Here is a 16,582-nt window from a genome sequence, read left to right as displayed (position 1 = left end):
ATTAAGTTTTCCTTACCTAGGCACAGTGTTGTTTGCAAGGGAAAATAAATACATTTCATAATACTAAGGTGCATTGTTTTGTATCTTAACATCTATGAAATAGAGAACTGTAAAATTTTTGTTGGCCAGGACATTGCGATGAAACTGACTGATCCTATACAGACCTTAACATCAAAAACAAAAGTATCAAAACTTGCAGGATGGGTTTCAACAGCTGAGATGAAAATTCTTGGAAACAGGAATGAAGTAGGGAAGGGGTTGAGAAGGTGGTGAATCCAACGTGTTTAGGAACTGTCTCTAAGTAGAAGCAAAAAAGTAAGGTAGTTCTACCTTAATAATACGACACAGTGCCTTTTACTTTCTTTGTGGGTTCTCCTGAAGTCTGAACAATCAGAGTGCTCAGGTCATGATCCTGGAGTCCCAAAATCGAGTTCCGCAACTCAGCAGGGAGTCTGCTTCTTCCTCTGACCCTCCCCACTCTCATGCTCTCTCTCTCTCATTCTCTCTCTAATAAATAAATAAAATCTTTAAAAAAAAGTGATTCTGAATATGACAAAGTTTTAGCAATATCTCAACTAATTTGTTTAATACATTTCTGTTTTTGTATTCTCCAATTATGATAAAATCCTATGTCTAGTGATTTTAATAGTTATAAAATAATTATAAATTATTTCTTGATAGTTACAAAATGTCTAAATGATAAGAAATCTTGTCTAAATGTCTAAATGATAAAGCATCTTACTTTAATTGGCAAAATTTTTTTTAAAAAATTCCTTAACGATATATAAAATAATGGCACGTCTTACAGGTGTGGCATCTTAGAAGTATACATACATCCACACTATTTATCCATTTATAGTACATGTAAAATAGTAGCCTTTGGCGCAAAATGATAGCAAGTAAGTGACAATCTCAGAGATGTAATTAAAGGTTGCTGCCCCACCCCAATCCTGCCGTGGTCTTTTATCATTCTCTGTGAAAACCATTAGATGACCAACATTGATGGATTCAGTGAAATGGACAAAAAAAGTAAAAATAACAGCTTTATCTTCTGTGTATTGCCAAGAAAAATTGCCCAAGGCTTGGCAGTGGGCAACAGAGATCTGTGGGTGTCCCTTCTCTGGAGGACTGGGTGTCTGTCTGGCACACTCTCTGAAATTATCTGATTCCATAGGGTGTTACTCTTTGGGATGAACTTTCTATCAACTAGACTATTTTATACATCTGTAGAGATAGAAGTTAAACTTGTAGAAAACTTGTGGCAATGAAAATGAGACTTGTTGGTAGCCATTTAAATGCATTTGGTTTGGTGGAGAAGAAGGAATATATTTTATTGCCCTATATAATGCTAACTAGTCTTTCAAATTTCAGTACCCCTGAATGTTATGTGTGCATGTGTCTATGCGAGTCTATATTCGCAGTCCTGATTTTATGTGCGTTATGGAGAGATATACATCTAAAATTCTCCTTTGAATCAAGTTTATATCTCACTAGTTCCCTCATTAATTAATGATTTAGAGAAAATCTTTTACATGTATTCATTTTATGTTTGTATGAGAGTCATGATTTTATCGTTCTGAAAAATTACAATTTAACATTATTTACTAATATCTTGGAGAAGAAGGCAAACATAATGAGCATGTCACCCAATGTTAACAGTTTACTATCTTTAGAGGAGACTAATTGTCTGGAATATTTAAGGATAGTGGCAAAATAATATATGCTCGGATGCAGGTAAAAATCTTTTCATTAGATGTGATGAGAATTAAGATATGTCGTGCATGGAGAGTTCCAGGACTGTAATGCAGCAGAGAGGACCAAAAAGTTTTGTGCCTGGAGACAGAATTCTGCTTAAGGGAGAGGTCTGTTTCATCTTTGCAAATTACTCTGATAGCCACATTGCCATACACCTCGAGGCAAGACCAGACAACCTAGGCAGGGTACAAAGTCAAATTGTAAATGAAACCGGAGAGTTACAGAGGGGAGAAAATTTAAAAAAAGACAAAGTGGATCCAGGAACAAAGTTGGATGCTGGAGATTTATTAGAAGAGATGGTCTCTGAAAATTCCCCAGAGAGGGATGGGCTAATAACAACAAGTTTTGATCTTAATGTTCACTGAAGTCTGCACATATCCTTAAGTTTCTAGGACTTCCCCTGTACCCTTATATGTAAAATGGAGGTTCAGTGTCAATTTTTCAAAATCTTAAAAGTTGATCCCAGGGCACCTGGGTGGCTCAGATGATTAAGGATCTGCTTTCAGCTGAGGTCATGATCCCAGGGGCCTGGGATTGAACCCCCACTGTTAGGTTCCCTGCTCAATGGGGAGCCTGCTTCTCCCTCTCCCTCTGCCATTCCCTCTGCTTGTGCTCTCTGGCTACCTCTGTCAAATAAATAAATAAAAGCTCAAAAAAAAAGAGAAAAAGAAAAAAAAAAGATAAACTGATCCAAGCAAGCAAGAGGATCTGGCCAAAAGGCCAAATTTGGGCCAATAATATTGTAATATTATTATTATTCAAGAGGTATGATATATACTTTCTGAGTCAACACTAAATCTAAATTTACACACATGCATACAGAAATACAAGATGGAAACCAAAATTTTTATTGTAGGCATGAATATACTATTCATTCTTCTTTGTTTTTTTAACTTTAAAATTATCGGTCAGGTACATTTTTATTTGAAGTAGAAACATGAAGAAGATTAGCATTCCAAAAATGAATTTTAAAAAGCCATGTCAATGTAAATATAAAAATTATAATTTTAGGGGTGCCTGGGTGGCTCAGTCATTAAGCGTCTGCCTTTGGCTCAGGTCATGATCCCAGGGTCCTGGAATCAAACACTGAGTGGGGCTCCCTGCTCAGGAGGAAGTCTGCTTCTCCCTTTCCCACTCCCCCTGTTGTATTCCCTCTCTCACTGTATCTCTCTCTATCAAATAAATAAAATCTTTAAAAAATTGTAATTTTACTTGTTATACATTGTAATTTGAATGAACTGGTTCTATATGTATATTGCCTACATACAGATATGCAGAAAACCCAAGTAATTTAAGGTTATAATTTTTATATTCAGTGTATTCAACCAATGTAAAGAATTTCATTAAACATTTAAAAATAGTCATAAAACCTTAGCAGTCATAAAACCTTAGGAATATAATTCATAACCTTATGAATTATATGAATTCATATAATTCATAAATTATATGAATTTATCTTATATTCTAAAACCAAATTTGGGTTGACAAATTTCAGCTATACCACACTATTAGGACAGAAGACCAGTAACAGAAGAAACTATCTAAACACGAAACAGCTACCATCGCAACTAAACTATAATGCCTTTAATGTGAAAAACATAGCATTATGAAAGTCAACTTCATTTGGAAAGAAGAGATAAAAAGACTTTGAAAATAGAAAATTCCAGAAGTTAATTGCTCTAGGTGCAAGTTTGTATAATTTGTATGAATCAAAAAAATATATCTGCACTATGAATCTCTACGGAATAAAGACCACACACAGGCTGAGGAGGAAAGCCTGTGTGTTGTAGCATCGGTGGTGTCGAGGCTACTTTTCAAGTAGAAAAGGGCTCTGTTAGTGATGTAAGAATCCCATCAATAGTGGAAAGTACCAAGGCTGTGTAGAGGTGCTTTGTAAACAAAATTAATCCCTATTGGATTTGACAGGTAGGAGCAGAAGAGAAAGTGGTTCACGGACTATGTGATCACCGAAAGATGAAACAGTGGCCAGAGGAGCCATGAGAAAGGATGCTTCCCACTTGGATAAGAAAGATGGTCTTGGATAAGAAAGATGGTTTTGAGGAGAATTTGGATATAAATCTACTTGGAGCCAAAAAGTGTTGTTTCCCCATTGAAAGACTCTTCAGGGAATAATCAGAGTGATCCAATTACTGGCTGAGTCCTGAAATAGAATGTGGTTGATTTGGCTGATCTTTTTGTCTGGTCTAGGACACCTCTGCATTTTTATCAATAGAACGCAGGAAGTGAAATTGAGGAAAACCTATAATTTCAGCTTTCTCAGGATATTGATGACCAGTGGCTCCCATGTCACCTCCCCTTGTTTTATCAAGAATGCAGTTCTGTGGCTTTCTAAGAATATTTGTGAAATTGCATTATTGAGTTCGTGCCTCTCATTGTACAAGCCCCGAAATTGGGATTCCTAGAAGGTAAAGAATTGCCAGGAACCACACAGCCAGAGCCAGAAGCCATGGACCTGCATAGGCTTGGTTCCACAGCCCTGTTTCTCAGAGGCCAAAACACTAGCTTTGCAACATGATAATTTATACTTATTGCGGCCTTTTAGTTCACTTTTTACTTGTATGCCTGTCTATATCCATCTTTTCCCAAGAAAGACTTGACCATAATATAGACTTTAAGCTTCCAGTTAACATTTTGGTCAAACTGAGATAAATAAAGAATTACTATTTCATATTATACTTATTCATTGTTACAAGCAAAATAATTGGGATGCATGCCTTCAATGCAACACTTAAACACAGGAAAAATAATTGGGATGTAAGCCTTCCATGTAACACTTGAAGAAATGTCCAGTATATTCCTAATAAGTCATATATGAAAATCATGTGATGTAATAATGACACAATTTTACCATAGTTCAGATTTTATGTCGACTATTTCTAAATTCAACTAGAAATAAAAATCTTCAGAGAAATGTTTTAATACTGGCTTTCTCTTTTATGCTAAAACAGGAGATCGTGTTTCCAGGAGATCTTCTATAACATTACTTTCCTATTAGGTTATCAGCCTAAATGGTGCTATTTTACTGGATTTCATATGTGCCACAGATCCTGCTGGGAAAGCATAAAACTGGACTCATTTAGGAAGAGGCAACGTAGCTCTATGAGAAAAGCTGCCATATGTGAAACCTCACTTTATGCCTGTTGAAATTTTTGTATTTCAGATCTCCCAGGGATATGTCCATTGTGCTATTGTATAATTTTATCAGCATGAACTTCTGCTGAATATTTTCTCTTCTTTTCAAAACCCATATTTTGGTAGAGCTAACTTTGAAACTTAATGTTGTAACATCTGTGCCCATACACCTGGGAGCCATAGAAGATGTATCCTGAAGATTATCTACATTCTCTAATCTTATAGAATGATACAAAATGAGAGAAAAAGGTTATACTTTTTTTTTTTTTTTCCTGGGCTGAGATTTTTTTGAAAGCAACCATTTTCTGTCTCCTTGGATTCTCAAAATAAGAGAGAATCAGTATTTCTAAAGCTATAGAGAATATCCCTACAAACGTAATAGAGTATTCATTTGTTTTTGTTTGCAGGTAAGAGTAATTTTTAAGATGTTTGTGCAACTTTCCATTAAGAGACACTGAATATACACAAAACCTGGAGCTATACTCTCAAAATGTTTTCAAACAAGATTCTAATAACCCCATGAGTCTAAAGAAAGCAAGAAAGCAAACAAAAAAAGCAAAAAAAAAAAAAATTTGATTTATTTAGTACTTTTATTCCTTTTATTCCATGGCTCTGCCAATAGATCAATGGCATCTTCTTTTAAAAATAGGAATTATGGCTGGATCAGCACTTCCCAAATAGAAGACTGACATCTTGACAGAGAAAAGGGAGTTTCTGAAGAGAGAAGGATACCTCCCACTTCACCTTTCATTAATTGCTCTGTCTTTATAGACAAGAACATACATATAGAAACCACCAGCAGGAGATGGTGCTGGAGAAGAAATGTGTAGAACAATTTTTGTTGTTGTCGTTGTTGAAGGAAAAGGTGGAAAATGTGCAGTTTTGATGGATTCAACATGGCGAGGAAGGACCACAAAGGGATTTGAGCAACTCCACATGTCGATATTCTCTTGACTTGGTTGTCAATTTATCAAAACATGAGGGATATGAAACACCAAGTGCTTTCTATGCGGCAGGTACTGTGACTTCTGTGCATGTGCCAGCTCATGAAAGTTTCTCCATAACGGTATGTGAAAGGTAATTTTGTCATCACCATCTTACAGAGGAGGGAACTGAGGCATCGGAAGTTGAAAGAACTTGCCCCAAACCGCGCAGTGTGTCAATGTGGGGCAGAGCTACTCCACAGTGTCCTGAATCTATGTCACCCCACTCTCCTTCCGCGACTTCCCTTATGTGTCACAAGCTAGCTATTCATGCTTATTTTGAAGCAAAGAATAAGATGATAAGGGGATGTGTTTTGAGTTATTTCAAATTTAAACAGGAATAGGCAAGGTAGTGCCAAGTGAAGTATCTGCTGGAAAGAAGGGGAGGGAAAATTTTGTTAATTCAGAGCCACAGGCATTATTACTTTCCCGCCGTGAAAAGTCACATTTCAAAAAAGAAATCTGACTTCAAAGTTGCTACAAGTAAGTATCCGACTTTGACTTCTCTTCTTTCTCATGTGTCATTCTGCCATGTGCTACAGAGGACTGGCATCCTTGCAAGGGAGAGGGAAGCGAGTATTTAATTCCTCAGTAATTAGAGGAGGGCTAGATTCTGGAGAACCACTGGAAGAAAGGACACGTGACAGTGAGTGCAGAATGCCAGCTCTTCAAACCTAGGTCAAGTTAAAAAGAAGAAAATTGACCCATTTTTTGATGTTTCTCGTTTGCATGTCTTGAGGCACAATATACAAAGTAAATAATTTCTGCTATAGAGAAAATAAACAGGCAGGCAAAACATTGTGCGTTTTACACGACAGAAGTACAACTGAAGAGAACAATGCTGTGTATCTGTTTCTGAAGTCAGGGTTCTATTAATTCTCTGTTCCATCATCAGACATAAAATGCCCCACACATGCCATTTACTTGACCATCTGGGAACATGGTGTCATGAACCTGAACTAGGATTTGCAGGGAAATAGAGAAAAAGTTATTAGAGACATAGAAAAGGAAGAATATTGTGTTCTAAATGCAATGGAAATTTTAAAAAAAGATGTTGAAATCACTAACATGGCTTAGTAATTAAATTGTGTCAATGCTCTGGCCAAGAAGAGTTCATAATTTGGAAGCTGTAGTTACTATTGACCTGATTTCACTATTGAGATCATGTCTGCATTTTAATTTGGAAACAAAATTGATCACTGTGTTTTATAAACAAGGCCTGTCAAGCTATTACTTTGCAACTGCTTTGCAAACACTTATTTATTTAAGAGCTGCATGATTTATGATATAGGGTACCAGACAAATGATTTTATTTATTTCATGTGTGAAATATATTTCATATATTCATCTTTCATATGTTCTTTTAAGAGATTGCTTTATATTTTTAAATGGAACTCATCAAGTTCTTCAATAAATACCAAATTTCTTTGATAATAGTTTTTTAATACAGGTATTCTAAAAGGATGCCTGTCTTTACTCCGATATATTGGCATAATGCCCCAAATACTGCTTTAAAATTTACAAAGTGTTCATTCCTCCTATGTCTTCAGAAATCATTATAAAGCTCACTTGTGTTTTTAACAGTATTTAATATTTCTGCATCCTAATATTAGTGAACAAAGCATGTAATTTAGACGGTTCATATAATGTTTATATTTTACATAAATTGCTTCTTTAATCACTATCAGATGAAGGACAACAGAAGGAAGTCAAAACAGAAAGGCTTATCTTTGTGTTTTAAAGCCATCTCAGACTTTCTAAGATTCTTATCCATCTAGACCCATCTAGTCCATAATTTTGATTCTGTATAGGCTTTCTCAATACAATAATTTTTGTATTTCATGAGCTTTTAAATTAAATTGAAACAAATAATAATAACAACAACAACAACAACTTCAAACTACTTGAAAGGGCAAAAAAACCGTTACATGCCTCTTCTTTTGCTACTCCTAGATTTTGTTCTATGCTCACAAGTAGGTTCAGGATGAAAGATATGCTCATTTTCCCCTATACAGTCTGCCCTTGCGGGAGGGTAACTGATGGTTGCATTCTAGGCAGGAGTCCAAAGGAACTCTTCATTCTTGATGGGTCAATTTAAGAGCGGACCTACCTTTTTCACCTTCTTTGTCTTCTTGGTCATCTGCTAGAGGGATCACTTCCGGTTGCTCCACGGTCGTGGCATCTTCCTGGTTTGGAGAAAGCTCTAAAATGAAGGAGACAGAGGGAGGCTCAGGGTGTTTTCATCAGAATCATTGAGAAAACACAGTGACCCCCTCCAAGTTTTGAGAGGCACACAGAGCAGAACACTATTGCCATACTCTGGTAATCACTGCCTAAAACATACACGCACACTCCTCACAAACAGCAGAATAGAGAGAAGTCATGGTTCATAGTTTCATCTCATTCTCAGATAACAAGGCATTCTGGTTTCAATACCTTCTGTTTCCATATATGAGCTCTGGGACTCTGCCTCAATTTTTATTTCATTCTTCGCTGAATCATGCTCTTGTCCTGTTAACAACAGTGATTGAAAAATAAAAGAAATGAGACATGCACAACTATAGGTTTGTCCCTGGTTTGAAAAAGTAAAACATTCAGAAGCCGTGTTTCCATCATGCATGGAGAGGCAGAGAACAGTTTCCAACGAAAGTGGGCAATTTTGCAAATCATCAAATTTATATCAGTTATTTTCTGAGAAATAGCCAGGTAATCAGGCAAAAACCTCTTCTTTGAACCGATTGGTGTAATTGCTGTTTAGCTTATCAATGCATTGAATGTTGACAGACACAATTTGGAAGTTTTGAAATTTTGAATAATCTCTGGGTTGTGTGGGTTATCTATGTTTAATTTCCCTTTAAGATGTATAAATTTCCTGTACTGAGGATTCCTAGAAAACTAAAACACTGGTGTTCTTATTCTCCCATTAAAAGAGCATGAACAACTTAAGTAATGTGAGCGTGCGGGGATTGGGTCACCTAACAGCTCAAACCATTCTGTGAAGACACCTACTAAATATAGCAAAGGTCAGGAGAGAATTCAGCCAACTCTTGATTACTCCAAGGCTGATTATCTAGTAATGGTTTCTCTTCCACACCCCCTGGCTTCTCTTCCTCCCTTCCCCTGTAGAGTTTTGAATATTTAAGTGCTCATTAAGAGAGAAAATTGAAATCTGTCCATTTGCCTCATTTTAATGAAAGGTTTTATGCTGAGAATATACTTTTTTTTTAATGCTGAGAATATTTAACTATTGAATTAAAAAAATCCAGAGCTAGAGTTGGTTATTGGCATGAAGGGGATACAGAGGGACTTAGACTCTGCTGGGTACGTTCCTGCAATAGACTGTATTATTTTTTCAACTGGTCCCTACTTCTTTCTGTAAGAGGATTCAACACCATGTCTGTGACCATGTGACCTGCAGTGGCCCCTGTGGGACAAGCGTTTATTCCCACCTCACTGACATCAGACCTATGAGTGTGACCTGGTCTACAAAATGGCACAGCAACACACATGACATGTACTATATTTGAGTGGAAGCTTCAGGATCCTTTGCATGTTTCCTCCAACTTTCTTGCTCCTAAGAGAATGTGCCCCTTCAGTCTACATCCGGGGATGAAAGCACGTGGAGCAGAACCCAGTGGAAACACAACAAACATGCCTTTGTGGTTGTAAGCCAGTGGGACTTTTAGGATTATCTGTTACTCCAGCAAAGCTAACTGCTACAACCCTTTATCTTTACAGTTTCCTCCTTTATGCAACTATTCTTAAGCTTCCCACTCTATGGCTTCCCCTTTGTTCATTCTCTGCTAGCATGAATCACCCCCCCCCCAAAAAAAAGTTTTTTGACATCATTCCTCTTGAGTTCAATTTTAATCAAAAGAACCTAATAAAATAATTATAATGGAGGCATATTTATCTGTCTGATCATTGAAGCTAAATTTATCAAGCTGTCTTTGATGACTTTCTGTCATCACTCCTAAAATTCAGTGAAATGCCGTGTCTTGATGATTCTGCAAAATGTTCCTCTTTTCCCACTTTTCATTTTTCCTTCCCTTTTCCTCATTTAAGGATCTATTGTCTATCTCTTGGATCTGTCATTTGCTAGCTGAAATACCTTTTAAAACATGAGCTTGATCAAGATGTTTTTCCTGGTGATAAACCCCATTCACCTCCATTGCACTCCAGTGCTACTTAAACTATGGTCTGTGGGTAAGAAACACTTGAATTTTAAAAATATAGAAGTTCAGGCCTCATCTCAGATACAGAGTCAGATTCTGCATTTTAACAAGATTTCTAGCTGATCTGTATGTGCATTAAAGCTTGAGAAGCACTGGCCTTGGACATACGTGTATCTGCAAATTATTTATCCTATGAAAAATGCCAGATTTGGCCCAGACAGTTCACGTAGATTATCTCTAATTACATTAGCCCTGAAAGTAAGTATTGTGCTTCCCATTCTGGTTTCAAAATTTTCAACTACAAATTCTTTCTTCCTTTTTGTTTTGCTTGGAAATATCCTTATTTTGCCTTTTAATTTTTAAACTGAAGTACACATTGCTTATAGTAAAACACCCAAGTCATATATAACTTGAAGACTTTTCACATACACATACAAGTATCTCCTTGGGCACTTACCACCCAGAACAAGAACATTTCTAGCACCAGTGGCTCTGTCTGTTTGTACCAGTGGACACCCCGTAACAGGTAAAAGGCAATAGTTTTGTCTGTTTTTGAAACTCACAAAAATAGATTTCACTATATACACTCTTTTAGCTTGACTTTCCACATATTCTCTGAGATTAATCCCATTTGTTGTATATGTCCTTGTTTATTCTTTTTCATGGATGTATACTATTCCACCATCCAAATATATTATGTTTTCATATGGGGCTAAACATATATTATGTTTTCAGTTTGGGGCTATTATAAAGGACACTGCTAAAAAAAATTCATGTGCGTTGTCTTCTGGTGGATATACATATTCATGTCACGTGGGTATAAATTCAGGAGTGATACTGCTAAGTAATAGGCAACACAAACGTTTGGCTTTACTAAATCCTGAAAAACAGCATTTAGAAGAGTGTGTTCCACTTTATAATCCCACTAGAAATGTATGAGAATTTCACGTGTGCCCTTTATCCTTTAGACAATGTCATGATATTACTAGTCACAAAATTCTCCAATATGGAAAAGAAAGTTGTGCGAAATCTTTTCCCCAAGAACCCACTTGTTCACCTTTAGGTACTATATAAAGTGATAAAACCACACTATTGGTCACTTATTCCACACCGTAATACATGCTTCTAAATGGCAGATACGCCAGGCGCTGGGAATAGATCTTAAATGAAACAGGCACAATACTTGTCGTCAAAATGCATAACTACAAGGAAAAAGGCACTAAATGTGCATAAAGTTCTTCTAGTAAGATGTGAAACAGAGTTCCAAATTTGTGAAAAAACTCATTTTTAGCAGATTTTTAGATCACAGGAAACTAAGAGGGATAACAAGTATATTGGACAACAAATTCCACACTGAATCACTCGTAGATTAAGTGAAACAAGAAGAATTTTGACAAGGACAAATGTTAAATTCTAAAATCAAGTTTATAAATTCAACTTCAAGGAATGAGATGGGAGGAAATCAATCCTATCTTGATAAAACCAGAACTACAGATTTTGTGTTCCACATTTACCCTAGATAAATACTGGATCCAGAATGACTGGATGGAGAGAAGGATTATAGCACATGGAGAGTGAAGGGGAGGGTGCCTGGGTGGCCCAGTCAGTTAAGCATCTGCCTTTAGCTCAGGTCATGATCCCAGGGTCCTGGGATTGAGTTCTGCATTGGGTTCCTTGCTTAGTGGGGAGCCTGCTTTCTCCCTCTGCCTGCTTTTCTCTTTATCTGCTGCTCCTTCTGCTTGTGTGTGTGTTTTTTTTCTCTCTCTCTCTGAAAAATAAATAAAATCTTAAAAAGGAAGAAAGAACGAAAGAAAGAAAGAAAGAAAGAAAGAAAGAAAGAAAGAAAGAAAAAAGAGGGATTTTTTCATTTATTTCCTGGCAAACATCTTGCGTGGATAGCTATTTCTAGCTATCCAAACATACAGGAGACTTAAAAATGAAACAATAAAAGAGGGGAATTATAGTAAGGGAAAATATTTTCATAAAAAATATATTCAGAAAAACAAAAAACAGTATTTTTGTGTTTGCAATGAACTCTAACAACTGATGAATAAGGAAACGAAAAGATGGATTAAATGAGAAGGAAATTATCTAAGACAAGCAGAAAACTTCTACAAGCCTAAAAACACAATGACATCATGAACATCAGCAAAGGGTGTCATAAAAGAGAATGAACACTATTCATAGATTAATGTTTTAGAAATCAAACTTTTGAATTAAAATTCACAAAGAGGGCAAAAGTTAGGGAGAAATGAAACATGAAAAGATGATAGATAAAGAGCACAGAAAATAGCAATAGAATTTCTAATGTGAGGATTAGAGGAAGTCTAAGCAACTGTATTTTTTTTGTGGTAGCAACCATTAAAAACATATTATGAGGTTTTCAAAGATTGTAGAACAGAGTATGATTTCATTTTTTGTAATTATATACTCATCTGCATTTTATATTTTACAACAAATACATATTATGTAATCTAATAATTATAACGAAAATTCAGAAAATAGAGAAAACTGCTTTCAGTGATATCATAGAAGAAGAATGTATAACTAAAATTTATAACTAAAATTTATAACTAAAAGGTGTTTGCATCTAGCTAAATCTAGTTACTTTTGCTGGATGTCTATTCTACTTGAACTCTAAAAAACACCTGAGAAAGTCAGCTGTTGTACTAGTAGCTCTTTCTTCTTGAATGTTCCTCTTTTTTGTCTTTCGGCCAAATCACCTGCTTTTCCATTCTGTGTTCCAACCTACTCACCATTTTCTAAACACATCACTTTATTTCTTGATTTGTGTCCATTTCACACATGTTTTCACTGGTTGAAATACCCCTATGTCCCCCCTTCCTATCTGGTAAAATTCTCCTCATCTTTCAAAACTAAGTCATCAATTTTACCTTTGTTTGTAACATTTTCTGAATCACTGGACCGGATCAATCATTTTCGTTTTGCTTATTGAGTTCCTTTGCTCATTTATCTATTTATTATTCATCTTATTACACTGTATTATAGTTGTATCTGTTTGTCTCTCTTACCTGGTAATGAGCATTATGAACATAAAAACTATGCTTTATTCATATTTCTCCTCCCAGCACTTACTAATAAGGAGTGATCAATAAATGTCTATTTAATTTGCTGTCCATTATAGTACTGATCAATGTCTGCAAATAGTGATTAGGGACCAGAACTTACTTTCTACTGCATCCTTTAGAAACAAGGTAAGTGCCTTAGGCTGCTAAGCACTCTGTATACTACATTTATTGCAAAGAACCCCTAAAGAAGAACTTGAAGTATTAGGCTTCAAGTTCATTATCTCTTTATTTTTAAGGCTGTAGAACTAGATAATATCTTAGATTCCCTCTGTCTTTGGCATTATATGAGGATCTGTCTCCTGGTGAAGTTTCTAGTCACCACCAATGTTTGTTTATTGGGTGCATGACATTGAGACAGGACATTCACTGTTTGAGTGAGCCTCATTCTCTACCACTGTTGAGATGGGGACCAGACCATGACACCTATTCCTGGGTCCCTACTCAGACTCTTGATTTGTCATTTGCAATTGGGCTTTCTCTGCACAATGAAGGCAAAGAGTAGAGCATTCAGAGATCAGAAGCAGCCACTCTGTTTTCTTGTGTGTCCCCAGTCCCAGTGACCCATTTGATAAATCTTCAGAGGAATTCAATTACGGGTAGGACCTGAGGCTTCTGCTGATAAGGGGGGACTCCTTGAGGTGGCAGCCTAAAGCTCTTGATGAATACTAGGGATTTTCTCTTTGACTAGGAAAGCCTGGTACTTCACTTTGAGGATGAGAGTCCATTGCAAAGCTCTTGTGGAGTATTTCTCCCCTCTTGCCTTTTCACTTATCCCCATTCTTGATCTGTTTCAACCGAAGTGCTTTACATATTTTGACAATCTTTTCTTGAAACAGAAATATATATATTTTCTTCTTTCTAATTTTTTCTGAAATAAAGTCAGTAAAAAATGGGTAAGGAAATGAGGTGCACAGCTTTGAAATCCAAGAATCATCATATTTGCTCATTCCTGAGCCAAGCCAGGACTGGGCATATTAAAGAGGAGGTACTTGTGTGAGTTCCTTGCCCTGCACCCAAGCCTGCTGTGTGTTAATGATGACTCCAGGGGTCTCCAGCCCTTCTTCCTTTCTCTGCAGTGCACTCAGACATTCCACATTCAGTCTTGCTTTCTTGACCCCATGGGGGCAAGCTTTATGTTGCCTCTCCACATTCAGTCTAGTTGAATTCCACCCACTGTCCTCTGCTCTAATCCCTCCTGGCAGAGGAAACAAAGGAACATAAAGCGTCCCACAGTTTATATATATATTTTTATACAGTGAACTCAATCATCCATGCTAATGGGAGGGGACTATTAGAACAGATAATCCAAAAATCTATTCACTTTTCTTTTAGAAGTAGATCATGTGATTATTTCTTGGAGCCCTGGTAATTAAGTTTGGCTCAAGCTAATGCTTTAAATAATTTGCATAAAAATTGGTCTGGGGCCATCAGTCTGGAACTAAACAATTCTGGAGGATAAACCTAAATGCACTCTGTAAATGGATGGTTTTGAACAATAGTAACAAGGGTATAGTTTTAATGTTTGCAGATTATTATATGCTTAAAATCTTCATAAGAACAAAGAATATGTTTCTTCTATGCTTGTCTTAAAGACAATGGAAATTGTGTCCTTTTATTAAACTTGAATCTTGATTGCTGCTAATATTCAAAATTTTATATGTTTACCATGGCTAAAAATAATCCAGTTTAAGAGCAAAAATTAAACCTGGATTATTGTGAATTTGATTATCTTCTAGACACCCTTCATTTTTTTTCCTGGGGCCAAAAAAACTTATTACCTAATTTAAATTATTTCTAAAGTTATTTTTTCTTGCAGTTACAAAAGGATTGCAGTTTCCTTCTAGAAACATATAAAGAATTATGAATAATTTTAAAACTATAATTTACAGCTATAATAATTTTATAACTGTCACTGTTAGTATTGTAAACTGCTATCTTTCTCTTGTGTGTGTACATATATATGTATATATGTATATATATGTGTATATACATATATATCTGTATATGCATACATATATATGTATTTGTATATACACATGTGTGTGAGTCTTTGTGTAAGTGGCTCAATATACATACATACACGCACAAATATATAAATATATCCTGAGATCAAAATGAATTTACACTTTGATTTTGCTTTTTTAGTTCATATTTTTATAAGCATCTTACACTGTCATTAAAATTTCTTCAGAAGTTTTATTTTTATTTTATTTATTTATTTATTTTTAAAATATTTTATTTATTTATTTGACAGAGAGAGAGAGATCACAAGTAGGCAGAGAGGCAGGCAGAGAGAGAAGGGGGAGGCAGGCTCCCTGCTGAGCAGAGAGCCCCATGTGGGGCTCGATCCCAGGACCTTGAGGTCATGACCTGAGCCAAAGGCAGAGGCTTAACCCACTGAGCTAACCAGGCACTCCACAAGTTTTATTTTTAAAAGATGCAGTATATTCCATGTTACGGATAAAATTTGGGCTGTCTCCCTTTTTTCCCCATTAAACATAGTATTATCGCAATGAAGATTTTTATAAATATATGTCTCCCTATTCTTGGTGGGTGTCACTTTAAGACAAATTCCTAATGCATAATTCTAGGGAAAAAGTATGAACACATCATTTTTTATGAGATTTTGTCAAAATTGCTGATGAGGCAGTTATGTCTTTCAGTCTCCCATCGTGAACATGATTGGATACCCTACTCTCACCAGTCCTGTGTATTATCAATTCTACTTAAACTTAGCTGATATTCAAAAGAAGACACTGAAATCACGTTTTACTTGCATTTCTTTAAGAAACAAAGATATAGGTCTTCTCTTCATACTAATCACTATATTTCTTCTTTTTAAAAAATTTTTTAAAAAGATTTTATTTATTTATTTGAAGAGAGAGAGCACAAGCAGGGGGAGTGGCAGGCAGAGGGAGAAGTGGGCTCCCTCCTGAGCAAGAAGCCCAGTGAAGAAGTGGATCCCAGGACCCTGGAATCATGACCTGAGCCAAAGGCAGACACTTAACTGACTGAGCCACCCAGGCATCCCAGTTCTTCTTTTGTAAGTTATAATTGAGTCCTTTGTCCATTTTCCTCTTCTTCTTTTTCTTTTTCTTATTGATTTATGAGCTCTTTTTTTTTTCCTTAAGAAAATTGATTCTTTGTCCTTTAGTCTGAGGGCACTTTTCCCAGTAGTTTTTCTTTAGAATTTGATTATAATCTCTATCATGTCAAAATGTGTATATTTAGATTTAGCCATTTCTCTCTTTCATGACATATATTGACACATGCACATGCATATAGGAGATATATATATATGCCTTTTTATAACATATGCATACAATCGTGATCGTGCGTTTTTATTTACAATTCAAAAAGCAATTCTTATTTCAAATTTTAAAAAAAATCACATTTTTGTTCTTTTAGTCTGGTATTTTTAGTTTCA

At 35.9% G+C, this 16,582-nt stretch overlaps 1 protein-coding gene across 1 annotated transcript in view; it reads right to left on the bottom strand.

Annotated features, from left to right (window-relative positions):
* MACROD2 (mono-ADP ribosylhydrolase 2) overlaps positions 1-16,582 on the bottom strand; it is a 1,971,474-nt gene that overhangs the window by 51,281 nt on the left and 1,903,611 nt on the right. Inside the window, exons 15-16 of the mRNA XM_032351448.1 lie at positions 8,328-8,402; positions 8,002-8,094 (exon numbers count right to left, since the gene is read on the bottom strand). Of these exons, the coding sequence (XP_032207339.1) occupies positions 8,002-8,094; positions 8,328-8,402 (168 nt within the window). The remainder of the gene's footprint in view (positions 1-8,001; positions 8,095-8,327; positions 8,403-16,582) is intronic.

The sequence above is a fragment of the Mustela erminea genome, chromosome 7 (genome assembly GCF_009829155.1).
Source record: "Mustela erminea isolate mMusErm1 chromosome 7, mMusErm1.Pri, whole genome shotgun sequence".
In the NCBI taxonomy this organism is placed as follows: domain Eukaryota; kingdom Metazoa; phylum Chordata; class Mammalia; order Carnivora; family Mustelidae; genus Mustela; species Mustela erminea.
Note: the sequence above shows the minus strand (reverse complement) of the source record. Positions and strands in the feature narration are given on the sequence as shown.